At 43.3% G+C, this 25,704-nt stretch overlaps 2 protein-coding genes across 8 annotated transcripts in view; both read right to left on the bottom strand.

Annotated features, from left to right (window-relative positions):
• The window catches only part of LOC308478361 (cytochrome P450 2J2-like), a 39,265-nt gene extending 29,820 nt beyond the window's left edge, over nucleotides 1-9,445 (bottom strand). The window contains exons 1-2 of one of the 2 annotated variants that reach the window (XM_081007984.1): nucleotides 9,156-9,445; nucleotides 4,245-4,407 (exon numbers count right to left, since the gene is read on the bottom strand). In XM_081007984.1, coding sequence (XP_080864110.1) covers nucleotides 4,245-4,407; nucleotides 9,156-9,323 — 331 coding nt within the window. In that variant the 5' untranslated portion in view covers nucleotides 9,324-9,445. The remainder of the gene's footprint in view (nucleotides 1-4,244; nucleotides 4,408-9,155) is intronic. The other variant, XM_081007983.1, reaches the window with a different exon arrangement.
• The window catches only part of VWA5B2 (von Willebrand factor A domain containing 5B2), a 250,334-nt gene that overhangs the window by 125,616 nt on the left and 99,014 nt on the right, over nucleotides 1-25,704 (bottom strand). The window lies entirely within an intron of this gene.

Raw genomic sequence — 25,704 nt, 5'->3', positions numbered from 1 at the left:
CATCGCTCCCTATAAGGAAAAACATGCCCAAGGAAACCTCACCAGGCTTTTGGTCCAAAATGAGATACTTAGATGAAGCGGAATTAGGCTACAACCAGGTAGAATACCCCCAGGAGGAGGCCTTGTATAGCAAAGGCCCAGTGTCTACCAATGTGAGCACTTTACATTTACCATCTGACACCATAGAACTCCTGGGCAGCTCTCCATGGAAGGATGACAGACGGCTGCCACGTAGAATGGTAAACTCCAACAGTACCCTGGAAGATAATTGACAAGGAGTGGATTTTGGTAAAGCCAACCTTAGCTTTTTATCATGGAATATCGCAGGATGGCAAAAAAAGGCAGCTGACCCATCCTTTGTTAAATTTATCCAAGGCTACGACATAGTATTTTTACAGGAGACATGGCTCACAGGAGACCTAGAAGTTAACGGCTTTTCCTCAATGTCCCTCACAGGTTCCCCAAGCACTAAAGGGGGGAGAGTCAAGGGTGGCCTAGGCATTTTAATATCTACAAGGTTGAGGGCGTCCTTAGTAAAGCTAGAGACACTGAAACACCTGGCTATGGCCTTACTAGTGAAAAGTAGATTCTTCACCCTGCTACTGATTAATGTATATCTTCCCCCCCAAAGAGGCAAGCAGCTGATTAAAAACACCTGGCATGGGCTGGAAACATACATTGATGGTTTGATGACTCAAACCCCTGCAGCTTCAGTGCTAGTGGCTGGTGATCTTAATGCCAGAATTGGCCAGTCTGACGAAGCACTATATGCACACTTCCACGACTCGCCACCTATTGTGGAAGAAAACCACCTTATACCCACCAGACTCTCAAAAGACAAGGGATGTAATTATGCAGGTTTGTGCCTATTGCGGCTTTCTAACAAGCTGGACCTGGTCATACTAAATGGGCGCAAGAATGGGGAGACCTGTGGGGAATTTACTTTTATATCAAATGCAGGAGCTTCCACTATCGACTATGTTATGGTATCATTTAATCTCCTAAATAGAGCCCTTGAGTGCAAAGTGGAGGAGAGGGTTGATAGTGATCATTTACCGCTCTGCCTCCTCCTGGATGCAAGAAAAGACTTATTTTGCAATGATAAAGTTGAAGCCCCCAGGTCCTCCAACATGGAGTTGAGATACTCACGTATTAGATGGTCCGAAAAGCTGAATGCCGAAACATATGAAAGGCTATACTCGGACACATTCCTCATGAGAAGAGATAATCTCTTAAACCCACCATGTTCTGAATCTAGAATAATCTTGTTCCAGGAGCTGATCTCACTTTTGCAACCCCACCTGATCCAAAAAAAGCCATCTCGCCAACCTATATTCCCCAACAAATCCAAACCCTGGTTTGATCAGGAATGTATTGCTACAAAGCGTTCTTTGCTGGATAAGTACAGGAATTACAAATCAGCGAACTTACCCTTGCTTCCCGCGGAATGGTTCGAAGCCAAACGTAAATATAAAGATCTGATTAAAAAGAAAAAGCTTCAGGCCCAAAGGGAGGAGTGGCAACGTTTATTAGAGGCCTCTCGAAGGAAAGACTCAGCCACCTTTTGGAAAATAGTCGCGAAAAGTTGGCAAGACTCCCAGATTGAAATTGATTATACTATACCAGTTGGGATTTGGGAGGCTTACTTTCTATCTTTATATACATCAAATCAACATCTGCAGGCCCTGCCCCCAGCTCCGAGTGATATTGTCGCCGAATGGCCCCCAGTAGCAACTGAAGAGATCTATAGGCTCATCCAATCCCTTAAACCTGGAAAAGCACCCGGCGTAGACAACATTACACCGGAACTCCTTAAGGCTAATGTTGAATGGTGGGCCCCTGTGCTAGCTGCCCTATTTACCAGCATAGACCAATCGGCCACTATCCCTGAGGATTGGGGATTAGCAATCATCATCCCTTTATTCAAGAAAGGGAGCCGATCAGACCCGGCTAATTACAGGCCAATTAGCCTCCTAAGTATCATTAGCAAATTGTACGCTGCCCACCTATGTGGCAAATTAGTGGACTGGTTGGAACAAGACCACATTCTTTCAGAAGCACAGGCTGGTTTTAGGGCAAATCGGTCAACCTTAGACCAGGGCCTTGTTCTCCAACATCTTGCGGAGAAATATACATCAAGAAAAGGAGGTTCCCTATACGTGGCCTCTATAGATTTCAAATCTGCTTTTGATTTAATACCGAGGGACAGGCTCTGGGGAAAGCTAAGCGCCGCAAATATAAACAAACGCCTACTGTATCTCATCCACAGTCTATATGAAAATACACGGATCCGGGTAAGGTGTGACCGACAGGGCCACCTATCCAAGGAAATCCAAATCCATCAGGGGGTCAGGCAAGGGTGTGTCCTTGCGCCTACTTTATTTAACTTCTATATCAACTCGCTAGTAGGAAACATGGAGAAAGAAAATGCCCATCCCCCCAAATTGGCTGGTACGCCCCTCCCGGTCCTTTTATATGCGGATGACACAGTTTTAATTTCTTTTTCTTGTGTTGGATTAAGAAAACTTTTGAGATCTTTCACCAAATACTGCAGCATCGAACAATTAACAATTAACTACAACAAATCCAAAGTTATGGTGTTCTCCAAAAAAAGGAGGAGGCACAAATGGAGAATAGACAACCGCTTAATAGAACAGGTAGCAACCTTTAAATACCTGGGTGTAACCTTCCAGGAAAGGGGCTCCTGGCACTTTCAGATTAATAATACTATTGCAAATGCAGAAAGATCTACCAAAGCGTTAATAAGATTCTTCTATGGGAAAGGAGGCCAGTACATACCGGCAGCCTCCCAGGTCTTTGCTGCCAAAATACTACCACAATTGTTATATGGATCCCAGATCTGCAGTTTTAAAAACCTTACTCTCCTAGAGGCATTTCAAACTAAGTTTTTCCGCTGCCTGCTGGGGATCCCCTCTTGCGTATCCAACATAGCGGTCCGTTTGGAGGTTGGGCAAATTCCGATCAGTACCCGGATATGGATATTGAAGATCCATTACTGACTAAAGCTTATTTTCTTCCCGGTTGGGCTGGCACCTTTGACCTTATTGGATACCTACCAATCCAGATGGAAAGCTACACTGCTGGAAAAGCTTAAAGGCTTGGGGATCCCACAGCAGACCCTGATAGCCACAGGCTTCGAGAAAGCTAGGACCACAATTCGCCAGCGTATCTGGGACGTAGAATTACAATGCCACATGAGTGAAATGATCAAACATCCTGCAATAAGGGACTATGGGAGAGGTTTTTCTCCAGCTAACTATCTGTCAGGTCTTCAGGTACCCAAATACAGACGGTCTTTTACCCTCGCCAGATTCAACGTTCTCCCTTCTGCCTTACTTCAGGGCAGATTTGAGGGTAAACCATACACAGCGCGGGTCTGCCCCTGTGGCTCATTGGAGGTTGAGACTGCTTCACATGTACTGTTACGTTGTCGTCTTTATGAGGACATACGTTCGACTTTTATTGCACCTGTTTTGTGGAAGTCCAGGAAAGAGTCGGAACACCATGGTTTGGAACCACTGCTAGAGGACAAGAATCCCAAGACTACATTAAATGTAGCCAAATTCTGTGCGGCTGCAATTAGTCGCAGGAAGCAAGTGGTATCCCATGGTGACCAAACCCCAAATGTTAATAGCAGGGGGCATGCTAATAATTAATTTTAATTTTATATATTTAAATGCTTGTTATACTTATATTGTCCTTTGTATTTTTTATATATATTTTTTATGATCTGTGATGTTGTGTGTGTTGGCGCTGGTCTGTGACCGTATTAATAAATTCATTCATAGTTTAAACTGTTTTTATATCTCTGTAAGTTACCTTGAGACATACATGCAAGAAGCAATTCATAATGTATAATGATGTTAGCAACTATGTGATTGCAAAGTTCACATGTTATATTTGCCACATGAGTCCATGCCCAAAACTTGTTGGAAGAGCTTGTTGAGAGAAGCAGTCTTTTGTGCTTCTTAGAGATGTCATAATCAATCAAATCTTCACATGTGCTGAAGCCAGGTTTTCATGGACCCAAATGAATGTGTCATTTGATAGCATGAGAACTAGCCACTCTGAATGACCTCAGCCCCTAGGTGTTGGCTCCTAGGTAATGCATTTACCGTTGTGTGCAGCAGTAATAGAGAACCTTGTTCTGTTTTTCTGGACAGCCCTTTAAAAGTTTTATCTTAGGAAAATACCAGTAGAAATTCTTATTCTTCACTACTTACCCTTTCCTTTTATCAGAGTCCTAACGAAAGGAGTCTCAGGTCGCTCGTCTAATTCTTCAGAGTGGTCAATGAGCGCTTCTTTCACTGCTTGGAATCCAGACAGTACTACAATGGGTAGATGTCCTAACCATATGGTGTAAATATTTCCATGTTGCTTTCCCAGCTACCATTTGGTTCAAAAGAGAAGAGAGGAATGATGTGTTCAAAAAATGCAGTTGGATATTTCAACTTAATACGAGAACGTCATCCTCCCTCACCTCTGCAGTTTCTCACTATATGCAGTTCTCTTGCTATCATCCTTCCCCCTCCTCCTCCTCCTCCTCCTCCTCCTCCTTTCCTTCCTTCCTTCCTTCCTTCCTCCCTCCCTCCCTCCCTCCCTCCCTCCCTCCCTACCTACCTCCCTCCCTCCCAGAATTCCAACCCATTTGTTTTACTCCCTCCTAGCCATGTTGCCTCTGCCTAGGATGAGAGCAGCAGAGACACTTCATAGTAACCAGCCCTCCTGCGGCAGACAAGAAGATGCACAAGTCATTGCCAGAAAATGACCTTGCCACAATCTGTGTGTGTGCAGGGATGTGGAACCTGTAGCCCACCAGATGCTTTTGAACTAGAACTCCCCCCATCCCTGACTATTGGCCATGGTGGTTGGGGCATATGGGCATTGTAGTCCAAAATATCTGGAGGGTACCAGGTTGGCATAGGCTGGGCTAGAGTCCTGGGTCAGCTTTCAGACCCACGGTGGGTTACAGCAGGAGCATCACCACCATACAAATATATGGCAAGGAATTAAGATGATACATGTCTGGACTAGAGATTATTACCAATTCCAATGTTTTAAAAGTTAATATGTTCATATCCGATGGTTGAGTAATTTTGTATTTTTTGAAGAGTTTTTGCTGAAAAAAGGCTCATAATTGTATTTAAGAAACAAACAAATAAAATAAACTATGGTCTGACAAAGAGTAAATGCTTGCGGAGGAGGCAATGGAAAGGTGCCTGTTCTGTTTGTCTCTTGTCTTCTCTAGTTACACGTGAGCTGCTGTTGAGAAAGGCTGGTGTGCTCCTGCTTCATCGCCAATTGAACTTGTTGCCCTTCCGTCTGTTGGAAGGGGAGAAGTACACAGCATTCTAGGCCAGGGATGTCCAACAGGTAGATCATGATCTACTAGTACATCACGCTGTGTCTGTGGTAGATCTTGGGGGGGCCCCGAACCCCCCTGAAAGCTCAAGAACTTTGGCTCCCTAAAAAAGCTCAACAAATTTGGTAGGTCACTGCCAGTTTTTTTATAGTGGGAGTAGACCTCAGTCTCTTGAAAGTTGGACATACCTGTTCTAGGCCATGTCACAACATGCAATAGAACAAAAGGAAGACAAGATCAAGAACATACTGTAATAAGCTGTTTTATGAATTCAGCTTCTTGTGTTACACAATGTGTTTTGGAGATAAGTGCCCTTCAACAAGCAGCTATGAACGACACACATTAAAACTAGTATAAAGGGGCAAGATTCTGATTAATACTGAAAATCACAAAACCATACAAAGTAGGATAATGGCAGCATGGGTAGCTATGTGAAATCAGGGGAAAACACAAGGCAACATAAAACGTTGTATTTTCTATGGGTCAACTTGTAAGTGGTAGCAAGACTTCATTTCCAAGTGAAATTAGTTTCATGGCTTTCTAAATGACTCTCTGAAGCTGATTTCACAGCCCTGCCCTTGTAATCTTGGAGAGAGTATTACCTGGAGATTAGCAAAATAAAAAAAAACCTTCCAGTAGCACCTTTAAGACCAACTAAGTTAGTTCTTGGTATGAGCTTTCGTGTGCAAGCACACTTCTTCAGATACACACGTGTGTATCTGAAGAAGTGTGCTTGCACACGAAAGCTCATACCAAGAACTAACTTAGTTGGTCTTAAAGGTGCTACTGGAAGGATTTTTTTTATTTTGACTATGGCAGACCAACACGGCTACCTATCTGTAACTGGAGATTAGCACTTACTGTAAGCTTGCCATACATCAGGAAAATTCCTGACATGTCCTGACAGGAATCGGCAAAATGTCAGGAACACTGAGATGTGTGGCAACCCAATGGAAAAAGCTCAACAATATCCTAAAAAATGGCAACCCTAGTTTACCGCAGAGATCCTTTAAGAAGATTTTGGTATTTTAGTTTATAATTTGTTTTTTATAAGTGCTTCTGGTTTGAGTGAAAAAGATTGAATAGGGCATGGAGGTTAGTACCTGTTGAGAGGCTGCTGTGAATGAATGCTGTGGTCTGTCTTTTTTTTTCTAATAGTATTTTATTCGTTTTTCATATAGAAAGTTACATTTCTTAACCTTGGTAACCTCAAGGTAAGATTACTTGCAATGTGTTCTACATAGGGTTGCCTCTGAAGACAGTTTGGAAACTTCACCTAGTGCAGAATTCAGTGGCCAGGTTGCTCACCGGAACAAGAGCAGATTACATCGCTCCTGGTCCGGCTGCACCAGCTACCAATTAGTTTCTGGACCCAATTCAAAGTGCTGGTTTTGACCTAGAAAGCCTTAAATGGCTCAGAACCACAATACTTCAAGGACCGCCTCTTTCGATATGATCTTACCCAGACCCTGAAATCATCTTCTGAGGCCCTTCCTTGTGTTCCTCCTCCATAAGAGGTCCAGAGGGTGGCAACACAAGAATGGGCCTGCTCTGCAGTGACTCCCCATCTGTGGAATGCTCTCACCAGGGAAGTTCACCTGGCAAAACCTTCCTTTTTAACTAGGCCTTTGGTTGATTTCATTGACATCCTATGCCCTTTTAAAATCTGATTTTTTTCTGTGGGGGCGTATTATTGGGTGGTTAATAATAATAATAGTCCAATTAACAAAACAATTGGAATATAGAAATTTTCCATATAGAAAGTTACATTTGTTACTCAACAATTATACAGTGGTACTTCGGGTTACATACGCTTCAGGTTACATACGCTTCAGGTTACAGACTCTGCTAACCTAGGAATAGTACCTCGGGTTAAGAACTTTGCTTCAGGATGAGAACAGAAATCATGCTCTGGCGGCGCGGCAGCAGCAGGAGCCCCCATTAGCTAAAGTGGTGCTTCAGGTTAAGAACAGTTTCAGGGTAAGAACGGGCAGGTTAAGAGGCTAATGATGGGAGTAAATTAGCCTCCCGAGTTTTCCCAGGGGATGGGAAAATGCTGCCTCGTCCGCAGTCGCCAATAAATCACCCCCGAGTTCGAAGGAAGGAGGGAGTGGGGGCACTGGACGGAAAGCCCTCGAGTGAGTTTTTGGATCTCCTGGATGCTACTTCTGATTGTGATCCTAGTTGCATTGCTCAAGATAAATAATTGGAGAAGAGTAAATGCACATGTTTCGAGCGAAGGAAAGGGTGTACTGATTGCTAATTAAATCGACCACTGAGAAGCTGAGTGACGGGTTGGACTGAACAGAAGACTACATCAAAGAATCACAACTATGTCGGTATGTTGAAACGGATCGGAAAGGGGGGGAAAACTTTTCTCTTTTTCAATATGATTTACCTAACAACCCCTCCCCAAGAAGAACCGCCACATGACTGATAGCAAGTGAGATGGGAAAATAAACCGTGTGGAAATAAAATTATCAACTAAAGGCTCTGTTTTGCGGAAGATCTGGAAAGGTAACAAAAGGCTTTTGGATGATGCAGTTCTAATTGGGAACCGCCATTATGAGACATACTTTGTTGCAAGATTTACAGTCAAAGGGGGAGGGAGCCAGTGTTCTGTTATCATATCTGAATTCTACGTTTGATTTGGCAAGTACTCCCCTAGAAAGGCTGATTTATGGAGCAACTGGTCTGGGAAAGTTAATGAGCAGACGCTTAGACTGTATTTTATGGGAACTGCTGAAATGGTGCCTGCCGTTTGAATAGGACTTTTGGATCAGCGTGAAAATCCACACAGGACTATAATAATGTTTGCTTCAACTCGCTTGTGGAGATAACTCAGAGGTTATTAAGAAGAAAAATGATAACAGCAAGAAGATTGGAAGACGGGATTTGTAAAGGATAACAACAAAGAGATGGAAAGATGGGACTTGTGAACATCAAAGGAGCAGAAATATGAGATGATTGGACCCTTTCTGAACTCAAAGCATGGGCACCCCACCAAAAAATTTAAAATTCGGCTAAATATTTGGAGTTTATTATGTATTGGTATAATTTGGAATTAATGTGATATGATTGGTTTGTTAACTGGAAATTTAATAAACATTATTAAAAAAAAGAAAAAGAACGGACCTCCAGAACAAATTAAGTACTTAACCCAAGGTACCACTATATTCCAATTCAACAAAACAAGTGATTTCCCACTCACCCAATATCAGTGTTTATAACTCGAATTACATACTATTGCATTTTAAAGTTCCATCTTATCTAATTTGATCCTCTCTAACATGTTTCTTAATATATTCTGCTGTTTTCTTACAGTTTAAACCCCACTGTGGTCTTTGCATATGGGAAATAACTTTTTATGTAGACCGGAAAGGTTTTCTAATCTTCTTTAAAAGATTCTAAATTTGTATCTTTTATCAATTTTTGCCATCTCTGCATATTCCAAGATTTTCATAAAGCATTCTTCCTTTGAGGGTGTTCTCTCCTCCTTCCTCAGTTTAACAGTATACAATAAATATTTTTGATCTGTAGTTTTTAATGCGTATTTTCAACTTTTATCTGGTTTTGTGCTTTGCAATATTAATAATAATACTATTTACATTATTACTATTATTTGTATTGCTTACAGCTTCTGACAACGGAGGCTTATGGCATTTACCATTTTAACCCATGCCATCGTTGAAGCTGAAATATCACAATTGTTGGGGGAAATAGATAAAACAATTGCTGGCATCAGACTGAGTTATTACGAAGCAATAAGTACCTGAATGAGAGTATTTTCATCAATCTTGAATCCAAACCTCCATATGGCTCCAATGAGAGGAAGCTGGAGAAGTCCTGGAGGATAATGCCTGCGTGACCAGAGCTGTTTCAGGTAGTGCAGAATCAGAAGAGCCACCAGCAGAGCAATCAAAAGTGCCCATACCTCCATCCTTCTCTTGCTGTCTCTTTCTCCTTAATTTTTTCTAGGTTGCCTGGTCAGGTTCAACTCTCTTTCTCTAAGGAGTTTTTGCTTTCGTCAAAGACATCAGCAGTATTCTGTGTTTTTATATGCTCGGTTATTAAAAACAAATAAGCAACAATGGGTGCAACACCATTTGTAAGTAGCCTTGGAATGTGATACAATCAAACACAAATAAAATCAAACACTATAGTCCTTTTAATATGTGTCATGCAGATGTGATGAAGTGTGCTTTATATCAGGCACATTGAACTCCCGAGAGACTGTGATCTACTTCCAGTAGCCAGAGAGTCATCTGGTATTTAATATGGATATCTTCCCCTCTTATGGAATTGCTACTCCTTGTAACCTGTGCCTTGGGAAGGTACCAATCTGATGTAGGCATCAAAGCCTTCAGAAAGAACTCTGAGTTCAAGCTCTTATTAATCCAGCAATGAGGGCCAGGATAGTAAATGCATTACAATTGCAAAAGCCAACAAACTTTTCCTGCAGTTGAATCGAACCACAGTGCAGTACAATTGCTACTTCCACAGAGCACTTGCTAGTTGCAATCCATCAGAGGTGCCAACTTGAATAAAATATGAGCAAGGGGGCAAGTGAGCCCCACCTCGCATAATCAATCACATAATGTGGCTCACGTCCACTATTAGAATGGCGATTGCCATGAACTTTGGTGGAGCCAGGCCCCTTCACATATTTTATAGGGGCACTGAAGGGACCTCAGCCCCTAGTTCTTCGCTCCTAGGTAACCTATTTCCTGTTGAGTGCAACAATAATAGAGAACCTTTGTTCTGGACAGCCCTTTAAATGTTTTCTCATAGTCATGAGGAAAGGAGTCTGTGGTCGCTCGTCTAATTCTTCAGATGGCAAGGCAGCACACCCCCAGAGATGCCTCCTGTTGGCATTCCACTGCCCAAGGCAGCTGTCACAGCCTGCCTTGTGGGTGGACCGGCCCTCTGCTTCATAGCTGGTTATGATAAGAAACCCACACACACTTTCCTGTATACAAGGTATACAAGTCGGAGCTAGACAGTATAAACCGAGAGCTTTTGCAGACGATTTAGTATTGACATTACAGGAGCCAGAATCTAGTACTAAAAGAGTTTTGGAACTGATTCAAGAATTTGGTCAAGTTGCAGGATTTAAACTGAATAAGTTAAAAACAAAGGTTTTAGAGAAAAACTTAAGAGTGATTGAAAGAGAAAGGTTTCAGAATGAGACAGGTTTAACAGTGGTCAAGAAAGTGAAATACCTTGGGATTAATATGACAGCTAAAAATGGGAACTTATTTAAAGACAATTATGAAAAATGTTGGACAGAAGTGAAAAAAGACTTAGAAATTTGGTCAAATTTGAAGCTTTCATTGCTAGGCCGTATTGCTGCGATAAAAATGAATGTATTGCCTAGAATGTTGTTTTTGTTTCAAACATTGCAAATTGTGGACAAAATGGATTGCTTCAAGAAGTGGCAGAGAGATATTTCTAGATTTGTCTGGCAGGGCAAGAAGCCTAGAATAAAATTTAAAATATTAACGGATGCAAAGGAAAGAGGTGGATTTGCCCTGCCAGACCTTAAACTTTATTATGAATCAGCAGCTTTTTGCTGGCTGAAAGAATGGCTGCTTCTTGAAAACACAGACATTTTGGATTTAGAAGGCTTCAATAATGTATTTGGATGCCATGCATATTTGTGGTATTATAAGGTCAAAGCACATAAAGCATTTAAGAATCATATTGTCAGGAAAGCATTGTTTAATGTCTGGATAAGATATAAGGATTTATTGGAAAACAAAACCCCAAGGTGGCTGTCACCGATGGAAGCAAAAGCACAGAAAAAGCTCAATATGGAGGTCAAATGGCCGAAATATTGGGAAATTCTGGAACAAGAGGGAGATAGACTGAAATTGCAGAGTTTTGAGAAACTAAAAAACAAAGTGCGAGACTGGCTTCATTATTATCAGATAATGGAGGCATACAATTTGGACAAGAAAATTGGCTTCCAGGTGGAAAAATCAAAACTAGAAACAGAACTGTTAGAACCCAAAACTAAGAATTTGTCAAGAATGTATAACTTGCTGCTGAAATGGAATACTCAGGATGAAACGGTGAAATCTGCTATGATTAAATGGGCACAAGATGTTGGACATAATATTATGTTTGCCGACTGGGAACAGTTATGGACCACAGGTATGAAGTTTACGGCATGTAATGACCTAAGAGAGAATATTATGAAAATGATATACAGGTGGTACATAACCCCAGTTAAGCTTGCAAAAATCTACCATTTGCCCGATAATAAATGTTGGAAATGTAAAGAAACTGAAGGTACATTCTTTCACCTTTGGTGGACGTGCCCAAGGATTAAGGTTTTCTGGGAGATGATTTATAATGAATTAAAAAAGGTATTTAAATCTACCTTCTTGAAGAAACCAGAGGCCTTCCTCCTGGGCATAGTCGACCAATCGGTGTTAAAGAAGGACAGAACTTTCTTTATGTATGCTACAACAGCAGCAAGAATACTTATTGCAAAGCATTGGAAGACACAAGATCTACCCACACTGGAGGAATGGCAGATGAAAATGATGGACTATATGGAATGGGCGGAAATGACTGGCAGAATCCGAAACCAGGGAGAAGAGTCGGTGGAAGAAGATTGGAAGAAATTTAAAGACTACTTACAGAAATATTGTAAAATTAATGAATGTTAGAATGATGACGGATTGAAGTTAAGCAGTTTCTAGTGGTAATGGTATAAAAGAATATGGAAAAATTGGTTTTTAATATCTAAAAACTTAATGTTATAATATATCAGGATTAAAGATCAGGATTAAAAAGGAGGGAAAGGAATCGCTGGACTAATAAATTGAATTGGAATACAAAAGAGGGAGGTATGAGGAGGTCTGGGAAACAAGTAAATATAAAAGAAGTGATGAAAAGATGGAATTGTTTTTAACTGGTTTTTCTTTTTTGTATTTTGTATTTTGTATTTTTCCTTTTTACTGTTAATTTTCTTTTTAATGTAATCTTTTTCTTTTGAAATTTTAATAAATATCATTAAAAAAAAAAAGGAAAATCAAGGAGAAATTATTACTTAGAGAAATCAATGTAAAAAGTTGCCATCTCAGAACAAACAATGTTTACTGAAGTTCATGCCTTTGCATGAAAGAGCTGCTTAGTCTCTCTAAAGCAGAGAATTACAAGATGATGCAGAAAGGATTCTGGGTATTATTTGGAGGGAATTTAGAGGAAAAACCTATCAAGCTTCTGGTGATGCTATTGGGGAAAAAATGGAAGTGGTAGAATGGAAGTGGTAGAAATGGAAGTGCTTTTCTTTTTCTCTTGATAAATTTCCCTACAGGAAATGGGATCGTAAGATATAAATAAAATACATGTGTAAAATAATGAATATACAACAAGTAAATAGCTATGGGGTTTTTTTAAAAAAAATGACTACAGTGGAGAATTTCCTGTTTAAATAAAAATGAAGGAATTATTGTTTTCAAACATAGAGGAATGGTTGGAATTTTTTTTGGGGGGGGGGGAGAGATAAAGTCATCATCCTGGATTGGAAGAGGACTATTCTTGACTCATAGCAATATTTGGGGCTGAAGATGGGAGAAAATATCACCTAGCAGAACAAGGAACAGCTGGATATTATCTCGGAATACAATTGGATAGCATACTGGAATGAATATTTAGAATATTTGGTTTTGGTTTTTTTTTTAAATGATATTTATTAAAGTTTCAGATAAAAAGAGACACATCAATAAAAAAGAATTTAAAAGTAAAAAGAAAAATACACAATACAAAAATACACAATACAAAATACAAAAAAAGAAAAAGAAAAAACAGTTAAAAACAATTCCATCTTTTCATCACTACTTTTACATTTACTTATTTTCTGGACCTCCTCATACCTCCCTCTTTTGTATTCCAATTCAGTTTGTCTGTCCAGCAATTCCTTTCCCTCTTTTTTAATCCCAATCCTTAATCTTAATATAGTATAACATTAAATTTTTATCTATTAATAGCCAATTTTCCGTTCTTTTAACCTTTTTATTCCTAATCCTTAATTTTAATCTGTATATAACTTTACAGCCTGTGCAGCTAGAAACCACTTAATTTCAATCCATCATCACTCTAACATTCTTTAATTTTGCAATGTTTCTGTAGGTAGTCTTCAGCCCAACATTTTTCATAGTTATCTTTAAATAAATTCCCATTTTTTGCTGTCATGTTGATCCCCAGGTATTTAACTTTCTTAACCACTGTTAAACCTGTCACATTCTGAAACCTCTCTCTCTCCATTGGTGTTAGATTTTTCTCTAAAACCTTTGTTTTTAACTTGTTCAATTTAAATCCTGCAACTTGACCAAATTCTTGAATCAGTTCTAAAACCCTTTTAGTACTAGATTCTGGCTCCTGTAGCGTCAGTACTAAATCATCTGCAAATGCTCTCAATTTGTACTGTTTAGCTCCGACCTGTATACCTTTAACCAACTGGTCCCTTCTAATCTTGTTCAGCAAAACCTCCAGGACCGAAATAAAAAGAAGTGGGGAAATTGGGCAACCTTGTCATGTCCCTTTTTCTATTTTAAGTTCTTCCGGAACATTTAGAATATTTTGAATACACACATGAAGTTGTTATCTGGCTAGTGAAAGACCCTGTGTGAGAGGCAGAGAAGGAAAGATCTCCCAGGGTGGGAGACTGGGGGAAGAAAGGGAAGCACCCAGGTGAGAGCTGGGAGGGTCCACTCCCTTCTGTGTGAGACAAGAGTTAAGACCTACTTTTGAGAGAGGGCTTGGCATTTCTCTCTCTCTTTTCCTTTCTTTGTTTTTGTTTTTGTTATTTATTTATTTGTTTAGATTAGTCAGTATGCTGAAAAGTTTCAGCAAGCAAACCCAATTCAGGCAATTTTTCCCACACCGTTTTTAAGGATAGAATGTGGAATGTCAACCAGTTACTAGTTCTACTGGTTCCACCAGGCAGTATTTTTATTGAGGGTGAATTCTGTGCCATATACTTGACAAGAATATTCTGCTTTGTTAGTTCTTCTGCAATGCTTCCTGAACACTCCCGCATTATTGCTGTCTGGGGAAACTATATCTACTGCAAAAGTGTGACAAAAATAAGTCTGTGCATATGTAGTTTTCAGTAGAAAGTTAAAGGATGTGATAGAATGGAAATGAAACTGTATGACCATCTCAAAATCTTTGCAGGCATAAATAGTATTGCAAATGGAGTTGGATGTAACCACCTTGAAATTATTATGAGCACAAATCATGATGAATGTGTAATCAAAAAGTTTTCTGGAGGAGTCCTTTGCTACATGAGTCCGTGCCCAAAAGATGTTGGAAGACCTTGCCGAGAGAAGCAGTCTTTTGTGCTTCTTAGAGATGCCATAATCAACCAAATCTCCACATGTGCTGAAGCCAGGTTTTCATACCCCCAAACTAATGTGTCATATGATGGCATGAGGACTAGCCACACTTAATTTAAAAAGATATCCAGCGGGAAAATCCAGCTGGGAAAGGAGTCAGTGCTTTATCTCTCATTAACATTCTGCACTTGCTCCTCAGGCTTCCTGCCATTCCTTCTTGCTCTTTGAAGTCACACAGAATGATTGGTGCTGATATTATTCTTTTAATTCCTGGCAATTGAGCTGTAACGTATGTCTATGATTAAATCCTAATTTCAAAAAGGTTTCTACACGCTTCTGCTGATGAGGAATAGACATCCTGATCCACTTGGGGGATTCTGAACCTATTGTGATTCATTCACACGAGTGACAGAAGCAGCAAGTCCTGCAACAAAATATGGGATCTTTGGGGCTTATTTATGTAAGATCACGCTCACAGTACACTCATTGGAATTAATGAAACTAAATTAGTCATGTCAGGCAATTTCATCATGTCTACTCTTAAGTGGGATTATGCTCTCTATAATCCTCCCATATGTACTTAAAGACTTGTACATGGTGCAATATCAGTTAGCTATTACTATGCTGTACACAAACACCTACGTGCCTCTTTTCTACTCCCCTCAGTTTCCCTGCTCTGGCCTCCCATTAGTTTACAAATTCTGCCCCCCTGTTGATTTCAAGCCAGTGAGAGTTACTCTTGAAACCCATCATCACAATAAATGTAATTACCAATTACCGTATATTGTCTCCCTGCTTATTTAACTTATATGCAGAATTCATCATGCGAAAGGCTGGGCTGGATGAATCCCAAGCCGGAATTAAGATTGTCAGAAGAAATATCAACAACCTCAGATAGGCAGATGACACAACCTTGATGGCAGAAAGTGAGGAGGAATTAAAGAACCTTTTAATGAGGGTGAAAGAGGAGAGCGCAAAATATGGTCTGAAGCTCAACATCAAAAACACGAAGATCATGGCCACTGGGCCCATCACCTCCTGGCAAATAGAAGGGGAAGAAATGGAGGGAGTGAGAGATTTTACTTTCTTGGGCTCCATGATCACTGCAGATGGTGACAGCAGTCACGAAATTAAAAGACGCCTGCTTCTTGGGAGAAAAGCAATGAAAAACCTAGACAGCCTCTTAAAAAGCAGAGACATCACCTTGCCAACAAAGTTCCGTATAGTTAAAGCTACGGTTTTCCCAGTAGAGATGTATGGAAGTGAGAGCTGGACCATCAAGAAGGCTGATCGCCGAAGAATTGATGCTTTTGAATTATGGTGCTGGAGGAGACTCTTGAGAGTCCCATGGACTGCAAGAAGATCAAACCTCTCCATTCTTAAGGAAAGCAGCCCTGAGTGCTCACTGGAAGGACAGATCATGAAGCTTAGGCTCCAATACTTTGGCCACCTCATGAGAAGAGAAGATTTCTTGGAAAAGACCCTGATGTTGGGAAAGATGGAGGGCGCAAGGAGAAGGGGACGACAGAGGACGAGATGGTTGGACAGTGTTCTCGAAGAGATGAACATGAGTTTGACCAAACTGTGGGAGGCAATGGAAGACAGGAGTGCCTGTGTGATGGCCTGGGAATCCGATTCAGAGGCTGTACCGGAGGAATCCCAGCCTGCACAGGAGTCCCCGCCTCCAGGGCCGGCTGAATTGGGGCAGGGCCTTGATTCTGAAGCGCCTGCACCTGTGCCGGATCCTCAGGAGCAGGCACCAGGTGAATCCACTCTGGCTCCAGAGGTGGTTGAGGACACAGTGCCTACAGGTGCGCCTCTCCCAGCCCTGTCAGGGGAAGGTGAGTCTCCCCCTGGGTCCAGTAACCCTCCAGCTTCTCCTGAGCTGCAGAGGCTCAGGGCAGAGAGGTGGAGGGAACTGGTTTCTCCCAGGAGGAGTGCTCGCCTTAAGGCCAGGAGAGGCGGGTCTCCTGGGGGCCAGGATCGCCCCTGGCCTCAGAGAAGATAAAGGCCAGTCAGCCCGGTCCCAGGTTGTGGGAGTAACGTTGTTGAAGAGCTGTTTCGGCCAGCACCCAGTCCTGTTCCCCCAGAGTTCCTGTCCTTGCCCGGCTTCTCACTGTGGACCCCGTTTTCGCCCGTGGAGGACTGTCTGCCGACCCTCAACTCAGCTGCTGGACCTCGCCCCACGGTAAACTCCCACGGGGACCAGCACAGCCTGGCGTGCTCTGGTCCATGGGGTCACGAAGAGTTGGATACGACTAAACGACTAAGCAACAACAAAAAGAAGACGATAACTCTTATTAGAATAATTAGAATATTAGAAGAAGCAAGGCCTGCTCACAGGTGCCAGGCCACAGCAACTCTTTTCAGTAGGTCTTGCCCCCATGAGGCAGTTGTGGAGGGTGAATATCCCCTCCTTCCCACAACTGTTTAGCTCTCCTCCTTCCCCAGGTCCTTTCCATGCTATCTAAGACTCCACTGATGCACCCTTCTCTGCTCCTCCCTCTTCATCCCTCTTCTGGTCCTGGGAGACACCGGGAGAGGGGAGCTTGTTGCAGCAGGAGGGGGGACACCCTGGCTCCTTCACTAGCCTGACTCATCTCTGCCTCTTGGCCTCTCCTATCTCCTACTTCTGCCTCTGCTTCTGCTTCTGGACTTTTCTCTGCCACACACTGTCCCTGTCTGATCACCAATCCCTGGGCTCTCAGTCTTCATCCCTTGGAAATTCCCCAGGTCATACTTCCCACCATTCCTTGGTGTTCAGCCAGTGTATGCCATCATTGTTAGGTAGATTTATTGCTTTATTGTCCAGCGTCCGGCACGCTTCCCCTGCACGCCTCTGCAGGTCGTAAAGCAATTAGCAGAATTGCACAGCGTCCGTGTTGAAAGGGCAGTAAAAGAAGTCCCACACGTTTCTTCTGTCCTAATATCACTTTATTTGCTCAAAAGTAGCATATTTACAATCAAGAAATTCCATCTGATTCAAGCTGCATCTTCTCCCTCTGTTTGCAGCTGCGTAGCAAAGCTGCTTTCACTTTTCACTCAGCTCACAGCATTCCAAGCTGCTTTCGTCACGTCCTGGCTTACTTCCCTTGTAAGCGCCTCCTCTCAGCCTCGAGACACAGAAGGTTAACCCTTCACTACACCCAACACCCCCTCTTGTCTCGCGTCTGAGGGGAGAATCGACCCTTGGTCGTCCCAAACCCAGACCTTCACAAAACTCCCCATGTCTTTGGAAGGTGAGTGGCTTCGTGAACCCATCAGCTAGGTTCTTGGCAGAGGGACAATACTTCAGCGCAACTAATCCCTCCTGAACACTCTGGCACACATTCCGAAAGCGAATGTCTAGGTGTTTAGTTCTGGCCTTGAACTGACCTGACTCTGCCAAACGCAGGCATGGTTGATTGTCCTCGAAAACACGTATCGGCAGACAATCCACTTCGCAGAGTTCCTGCACCAAACAAGCATAGAACTCTACTTCTCTGCACATCTCTGAAAGAGCACTAAACTCAGCCTCAGTGGATGAGAGCGCTATAAGACTTTGCTTCTTGGACCTCCATCCAACTACTGAGTTCCCAAACTTCACCACTAGGCCAGACACAGACTTGCGATCCTCAAAATTAGCCCAATCCGAGTCGACAAAGCAAGTCAGTTTGACTTCTCCTTGTGCTGGCAACCTAAGACAAAAGTCTTTGGTCTCCTGCAAATACCTCAGAACTCTCTTGATGCCATTCCAGGCTTGCACACTAGGGTTTGATGCTTCCCTGCTGAGCAGATTGACAGCAAACGCTATATCAGGTGTGCTCCACTAGGACAAGTACAACAAACTCCCTAGGGCTGACTGAAACACTTCAGTATTTTCGAACGCAGCGCGTTCTACTTGCTGGCTGTCCTTCACAAAACTAGTCTCCATAGGACTTCTCACTCCTGCACAATCACTCATCCTCATTTTCTGAAGCAATTGCTCAATTTTACCTCTCTGGCTGAGCAAAAAACTTCCATCCTGTGCACGCTCAACATTGACACCTAGATAGGTTTTGACAGCACCAAGCTGTTTAAGCTTGAACCGTTTACCTAGCTCTTTGGCAAACTTCTCTGCCTGTTCATCTGTTTCTGAGAAGAATAGCACGTCATCAACCCAAATAAGCAAATACTCTTGTGTTGCTCCTGAACCTCTCAAATAAAAGCAACTATCAGCAACACTTCTCCTGAAACCTAGCTCTTCTAAGGCTTCATTCAGGCACATGTTCCAGTTTCTAGCAGATTGACGTAATCCATAGATGGATTTGTGCAATCTCCACACAACATCCTGCCTTAAATTCTCAAACCCCGGAGGAGGAATCATGTACAGCTCCGCCTGGAGATCTGAGTTAAGGTAGGCAACATCCACATCAAAGTGGTTTACCTTCCAGCCTCTCTGTGCTGCACAAGCTAAAAGCGTTCTCAGAGTCTCCGCTCGTGACGTTGGCGAATACACCTCCGTGAAGTGTATTCCCTTCCTCTGCGTAAATCCTCGAGCAACTAACCTGGCTTTATACTGCGGCTCTCCAGCATCAGTGGGTTTCAAGCGGTAAACCCACCTGGAACTCACAGCCTGCTTTCCCGGTGGCAACTCTGTGAGTGAGAACACACCTAGATCTTTCATGGACTTCATCTCTTTGTCCATTGCCCTGTGCCACTTGCCTGCTTCTTCCTCAGGTAAACTCTGAATATCCTCGAAGGATTCAGGTTCACATCTAGCCACACCTACCCAAACGCCTGAAGCGTCGTACCGATCAGGAGGCCTCCTTGTCCTCGCTGATCTCCTCAGTGTGAATCCTGGTGAACCTGCTTCTTCACTGAGTCCAGCTAAATCATCCTCAGTGTCTTCCCCCTCTAACCTGCTGCGCCTCTTGGGCCTTACAGCTGGTCCAGCAGGTGAAGCAGGCTCACTCTTTGGCTCAAACTTGACACTTGCCTGAGGAGGTGTTCTAGGTTCCCCCCTCTGAGGGATCCTGAGTTGTCCCTGCCTTGGCCTCTGTCGCTCTGGACCGTGGTCCCCAGCAACAAGTTCCTCTTCCTCCTCAACGTCTGAGTCATAGAACTGCTGTGGAATCATGTCTGGATTAGCGTGCAGACGCTTCCAACCGGCTTGCTCACAGAACTCAGCGCTATTGCTGATAACCAACCCAGACTGGTCTCCACTTGGGTACGCAAACCGCCAGGCCTTTGAGCCAGGCTCATACCCTACAAAGATCATTCTTTTAGATCTTGGCTCACCTTTCTTGCGTAGAGCCTTTGGAATAAGCACCCAAGCCTCACAACCAAACACACGAAGGTAGTGTACCTTAGGCTTCTTTCCATGCAGTAAGAAATACGGTGTATTTCCTACACTAGAGTTGTACACTCTATTCTCCGTATGGACCACATAGCGCCAGGCCTCAGACCAATATTTCTGGGGTAGCCCTGCGTCCCACAGGATCGCAGACACAGCTTCCTGCACCCTCCTGTTCTTTCTCTCTGCCAGCCCATTCTGTTGTGGAGAGTAAGGAGTGGTCAGTCTGTGGCTAATCCCCTTCTCCCTAAAGAAATCCTGTAAAGCAGAACCAGTGAATTCAGCACCTCTGTCACTTTGAAAACCATGAACTTTGGTGGAAAAAGTTACCTCAACTGCGGTGATCCAATCCCTGATCATTTTAGCCGCCTCCCCTTTCGTTTTCAGAGAGAAGGTCCAAGCAGACCTCGAAAAATCATCAATCAAAAGCAGAGAATACTTCAAACCTCCCAGTGACTCAACAGACATGGGTCCACACAAATCTGCATGAATTAATTCAAAGGGTTGTGTGGTCTGCCTCTCTGACTTTGGATATGAGCATGTCACAATTTTCACCTGTTTACATGCATTGCAATCTAAAAATTTGTCACAAACATTAAATTTGCACCCTTGTGTCAGCTCTGGTGCTTTCTGGAGATATTTCCAATTCAAATGGGCGAAGTGTCGGTGCCAAATATGTGAACAACCATGGTGAGGCACTACATTCACACATTGGCCCTTCGCATCTTCGGTGTCATCCTCTCCTGTGGAAAAAGGCACATTTACAGCAAACAAATTATCTTTAGACTGCGCTGTGTACACGTGTTTCCCATCCTTGGAGAATTCACATTTGTCACCTGCAAAAGAAATATGAAAACCATCGATCAGTAGATCATGCACACTTAACAAACAGATAGTTAAACCGGGCACTGCATAAGCTTTGACTTCATGCTTAAGAAAAGGACAGAAGAAAAGTCCTGTCTCTGTTAGCCTTTTTCTGCTTCCATCTGCAATCGTAACAAACTTCTCAGTTTTTACTGTCCTGCAATTCCTCAAAAGACTGCTAGATGGCACTAGCGAATTTATCGCACCAGAGTCTATTATTACAGTGAGAAAGTCTTGTTGTTTACATTCCTGGGTCGCCAGGGCAACAATCTTCTCTCTACCCCCCTCCTTGGGGCTTCTGCAGATGTCCTCTCTGGTTGTCACGGCAACAGACTCCCCCCGGCAGGAAGACTTGCCCACGACCTTCACAGCTTCCGTAGATGCAACTCTCTCAGTTGCCATGGAGACTGGACTTGTCTCGGCGTTCCCACACAACTCTGAAGCTCTTATCTCTACTTGCTGCAGGTGGCCAGCCTTGAAGCCTCTAGCTCTTTTCAGCTTCCCAGGCTCCGACTCACGTTGTAAACAACTCTTGGCAGCTTTTGGAGAAAGAGGCGTCTCTGAGCTTTCACTGCTCACTGCCCACCCACTGCTCACGGGGTCTCCAGGACATTTTCCTGCACCCCCTCTGATGGGTAAAGGGCTTCCAACACTTGGCCTCTCTCCAGGTTCCTCACACAGACACGTTGCAGCATCCACACAGCTCCCAGGCTCAGCAAAAGCACAAGCAGCATTGCTAGCAACAACAACAGCAACAGTCCCTTCGCCCCCCCCCCGTGGGGGCTCCCAGCTCCTCCCAGCTGTGTATCGGCTCTCAAGAATGTGGTCGGCGCCATCTTGCCTTTCCCTTTCGGATGCAGCCACTTTTTGGCCCTTGCGTCCCACTACAGCTCCACAAGCTTCTTGGAGTGCTAGCCAAGCAGCCTCTGGCCTTCTTGCACCCAGGACAACAGGCACCAGATGAGCATCCACACTTTCTGCCAAAAAAGCAAGCACACGCTTCTCAACTTCACTTTGCTCTGCAGCCCTCTTAGCCTCTGCTTTCCCAGCTGCATTCTGTGTGGGGTGAATTACATTCCAAAGCTGCTCCCCAACTAGCAAAAGCTCCACTTGAAAACTCCACTGCAGCCAATTTTGGCTAGTCAGTTTCTGACATGGCAGTTTAAGCTCAAAGCCATGTTCATGGGGCTGAGCCATTGTCTCCCTTCTGTTGGCTTTTCCAAAAGGTACTCACTCAGCAGCCAAACTGGGCACTCCGGACGTCATGGCTCTCAGCTCCCACTCCGTCAGCCTCCTCCGATCTGCCCTTTGAAGTCTTGCTTGGCAGTCGATCAAACTGACGATCAGCAAATAAAGCTTCAAAGCCCTTTCTCACACGCTTCACGTTCACCCATAACCTTTGTTAGGTAGATTTATTGCTTTATTGTTCGGCGTCCGGCACGCTTCCCCTGCACGCCTCTGCAGGTCGTAAAGCAATTAGCAGAATTGCACAGCGTCCGTGTTGAAAGGGCAGTAAAAGAAGTCCCACACGTTTCTTCTGTCCTAATATCACTTTATTTGCTCAAAAGTAGCATATTTACAATCAAGAAATTCCATCTGATTCAAGCTGCATCTTCTCCCTCTGTTTGCAGCTGCGTAGCAAAGCTGCTTTCACTTTTCACTCAGCTCACAGCATTCCAAGCTGCTTTCGTCACGTCCTGGCTTACTTCCCTTGTAAGCGCCTCCTCTCAGCCTCGAGACACAGAAGGTTAACCCTTCACTACACCCAACAATCATGCCTCAAAACCCTCAGTGATCCCTGGCATATGGACTTGTGGCCATAACATATCTGCTTGACTCATGGTTCATTATGTTCCAATGAGAAACAGAGCTTGTACTAATTACGACTATGGTTACTACTTCATTGTGGGGCGGGACATCCGCGTTTGAAAGATATTTTGATTATTATTATTGCACCGCCTCCATTTTGGCCTTGTATCTTATAGATCAGATTCTACTGTAATTTGCCATGTTGATTTGGTAGTGTGGCCAGCTACAGGCCTTCTTGAATGGCACAGGTCTTCTTAATCTTTGTAAATCTGGTTCTTGGGATGGGTTGTGGGTGGAAAGTGCTTCTGACTCCACTTTAGAGTACCATCAGTGGAGAAGGACAAGGACAGTGCTTCTTAGAAACCGACTTAGAGCAGAAATATTAGAACTGTAATCACTCTCTGAAAGCAATGTATGATCCGAATTGCCTACATGCTGTGCTTACCCCAGTGGGTGTCTACATTTGGTTCTAGGTCATGGCATTCCCCCGGGTCCCAGTGAATTGTAGAGTTGGAAGGGACCCTGAGGGCCATCTAGTCCAACTCCCTCCAATGCTGGAATCTCAGCTAAAGACATCCATGACACATGGCCATCCAACTTCTGCTTAAATACCTCCAAGGAGGAGAGTCCACAATCTCCCAAGGGAGACCATTCCACTGTCAAAAAGCTCTTACTGTCAGCAAGTTTTTCCATATGTTTATTTCTGAATTTTCTTTTTTGTAACATGAAGCCATTGATTTGAGTCCTACCCTCCAGAGCAGGGCTGGATCAATCAACTGAAGCGATTCAGTTAAACACATTGTATTTTTTAAATTATTGTTCAATTTTACAATTAACATTCACATTCAAATAAAAGTCATAATCATAAACATAAACGATTCTCTGAATCCTTGGACTTCCCTGAGCTGAGATTCCATGGATTCCATTCAACTGCATCATATAATGTTCTCCATTTTTTCCTAAAATTCCATTTTTACCATAGTTCTTGTTACATTACAAGTGTTGTTACAATGCTGCCAATGTTTTTAATTGTGTACAGTGTTCTCCAAGGGAACTTACAAATTTTCCCCATTCCTTATTAAAGTTATTCTTCTTGGTTTCTAATCTTTTGGGTCATTTTTGCCATTTTGGCGTAGTCCATCATTTTTATCAACCATTCTTCTCTGGTAAGGACTTTATCTTTTTTCCTTCTCAGAACCAAAAGTATCGGTGCTGCTGTCGTCGCATACATAGTCGTTTCTGCTGCTTTGGTATTTCTGCACCTTAGATTCCTAGTAAAAACGCTTCTGGGTTTTTCCACAAAGGTTATTTTAAATATTTTTTTTAACTCATTACATATCATTTCCCAAAATGCTTTTGTTATCTTGCAGGTCACCATGTATGGTGGAGGGTGCCTTCTTCATCTTTACATATCCAACAAATATTTGTAGCAGTTCTATACATTTTTGCTAATTTAGTAGGTGTTAGATACCACGATACATCATTCTCACAAAGTTTTCCATGTACAGCATGCTGTGAATTTTAAATCTTCCCTCCATAACTTTTCCCAAGATGAGAATGGTAAGTGCAAACAGAAGGGGAAACGACAGGCTGCCAGAGTTCCGGAGTACTGACCCAGAAACTGAATAGCTAGAGGAGGCCAACAACCTACCTCTTGAAAGACTGACTCCTGTGACTAAAGGATTAAAAGAGCAGCAGTTACTGCTCTCCTTGCGAAAAGCACTGAGACACCACTTAGTGAGCTTTGGCATGCAGTTTTTTGACTTCCCTGTCTTCAAGAGCAGGGAACGTTTGGCTTACTAATGAAAGGCTTATCAAGAGTCAAGGTGTTGTAAGTGAAAATTCAGAGGTGTAAAGTGGAAACAAGCCACATATTCAGAATTTTGAATTGGAAAATATCACCAATGAAAATATCACCATGTTCAGGAGGAAGTTGCTTTGCAAATGTGCTTTGCAAACTGCAAGCAGCAAGTTTCATTCAGCCCAGGGACCCTGAGGGCCATCTAGTCCAACTCCCTCCAATGCTGGAATCTCAGCTAAAGACATCCACGACACATGGCCATCCAACTTCTGCTTAAATACCTCCAAGGAGGAGAATCCACAATCTCCCAAGGGAGACCATTCCACTGTCAAAAAGCTCTTACTGTCAGTAAGTTTTTCTGTGGAGACCATCTGTTAGGGCGACCAGAGCTGCCTCGGTCCCATGATGAGCACGGAAGCCGGATTGGAATGGATCCAGAGCTGATGTTTCATCCAGAAACCCATCAAGCTGTTCAGCAACCGCTCTCTCAATCACCTTACCCAGGAACGGAAGATTCAAAACCAGGTGGTAATTGGATAGATCTAAAGGATCTAATGATGTTTTCTTTAAGAGCGGGCGCACCACTGCCTCCTTCAGTTCCCCTGGAAATGTCCCGGTGCCAAGGGACAAACTGATGATATCCCCTAGGGGGGCCCCTCACCTCGTCTGGACATGCTCTAATCTGCCAGGACTGGCATGGGTCAAGAGGACAAGTGGTGGGCTTTCCAGCTCGGAGTAGTTTGTCCACATCGGTTGGGGATATCCGGTCAAAGTGGTCCAATACTGGACCCGAGAACAGTCAAGGAGGCTCCAGTTCCGTTATTGTATCCAAATTGGCAGGGGGGGTCACGGCGGAGCAACAGGACCTTCTCCGCAAAAAAGCTTGCAAATGCCTCACAACTGTGTGTCAAATTGTTATTTAAATTTGGCTGTCCCTCGAGGGATGTTAAAGACCTAATTATACTAAATAATTGTGCCAGGCGAGAGCTAGCAGATGCAATGGAGGCCAAGAAGTAAGACTTCTTAGCGGCTTTCACTGCCATCTTGTAGGTTTTCATAAAAACCCTATAAGATGTTCTTGAGGCTCCGTTGCGGGCACCCTGCCATACTCGCTCTAGCCGCCTGAGGTCCCAATTCATTTTCCGGAGCTCCTCGGTAAACCAGAGAGCCCGGTTTAGACGGG

This window comes from Podarcis pityusensis (assembly GCF_964106645.2).
Source record: "Podarcis pityusensis genome assembly, chromosome: 5".
In the NCBI taxonomy this organism is placed as follows: domain Eukaryota; kingdom Metazoa; phylum Chordata; class Lepidosauria; order Squamata; family Lacertidae; genus Podarcis; species Podarcis pityusensis.
Note: the sequence above shows the minus strand (reverse complement) of the source record. Positions and strands in the feature narration are given on the sequence as shown.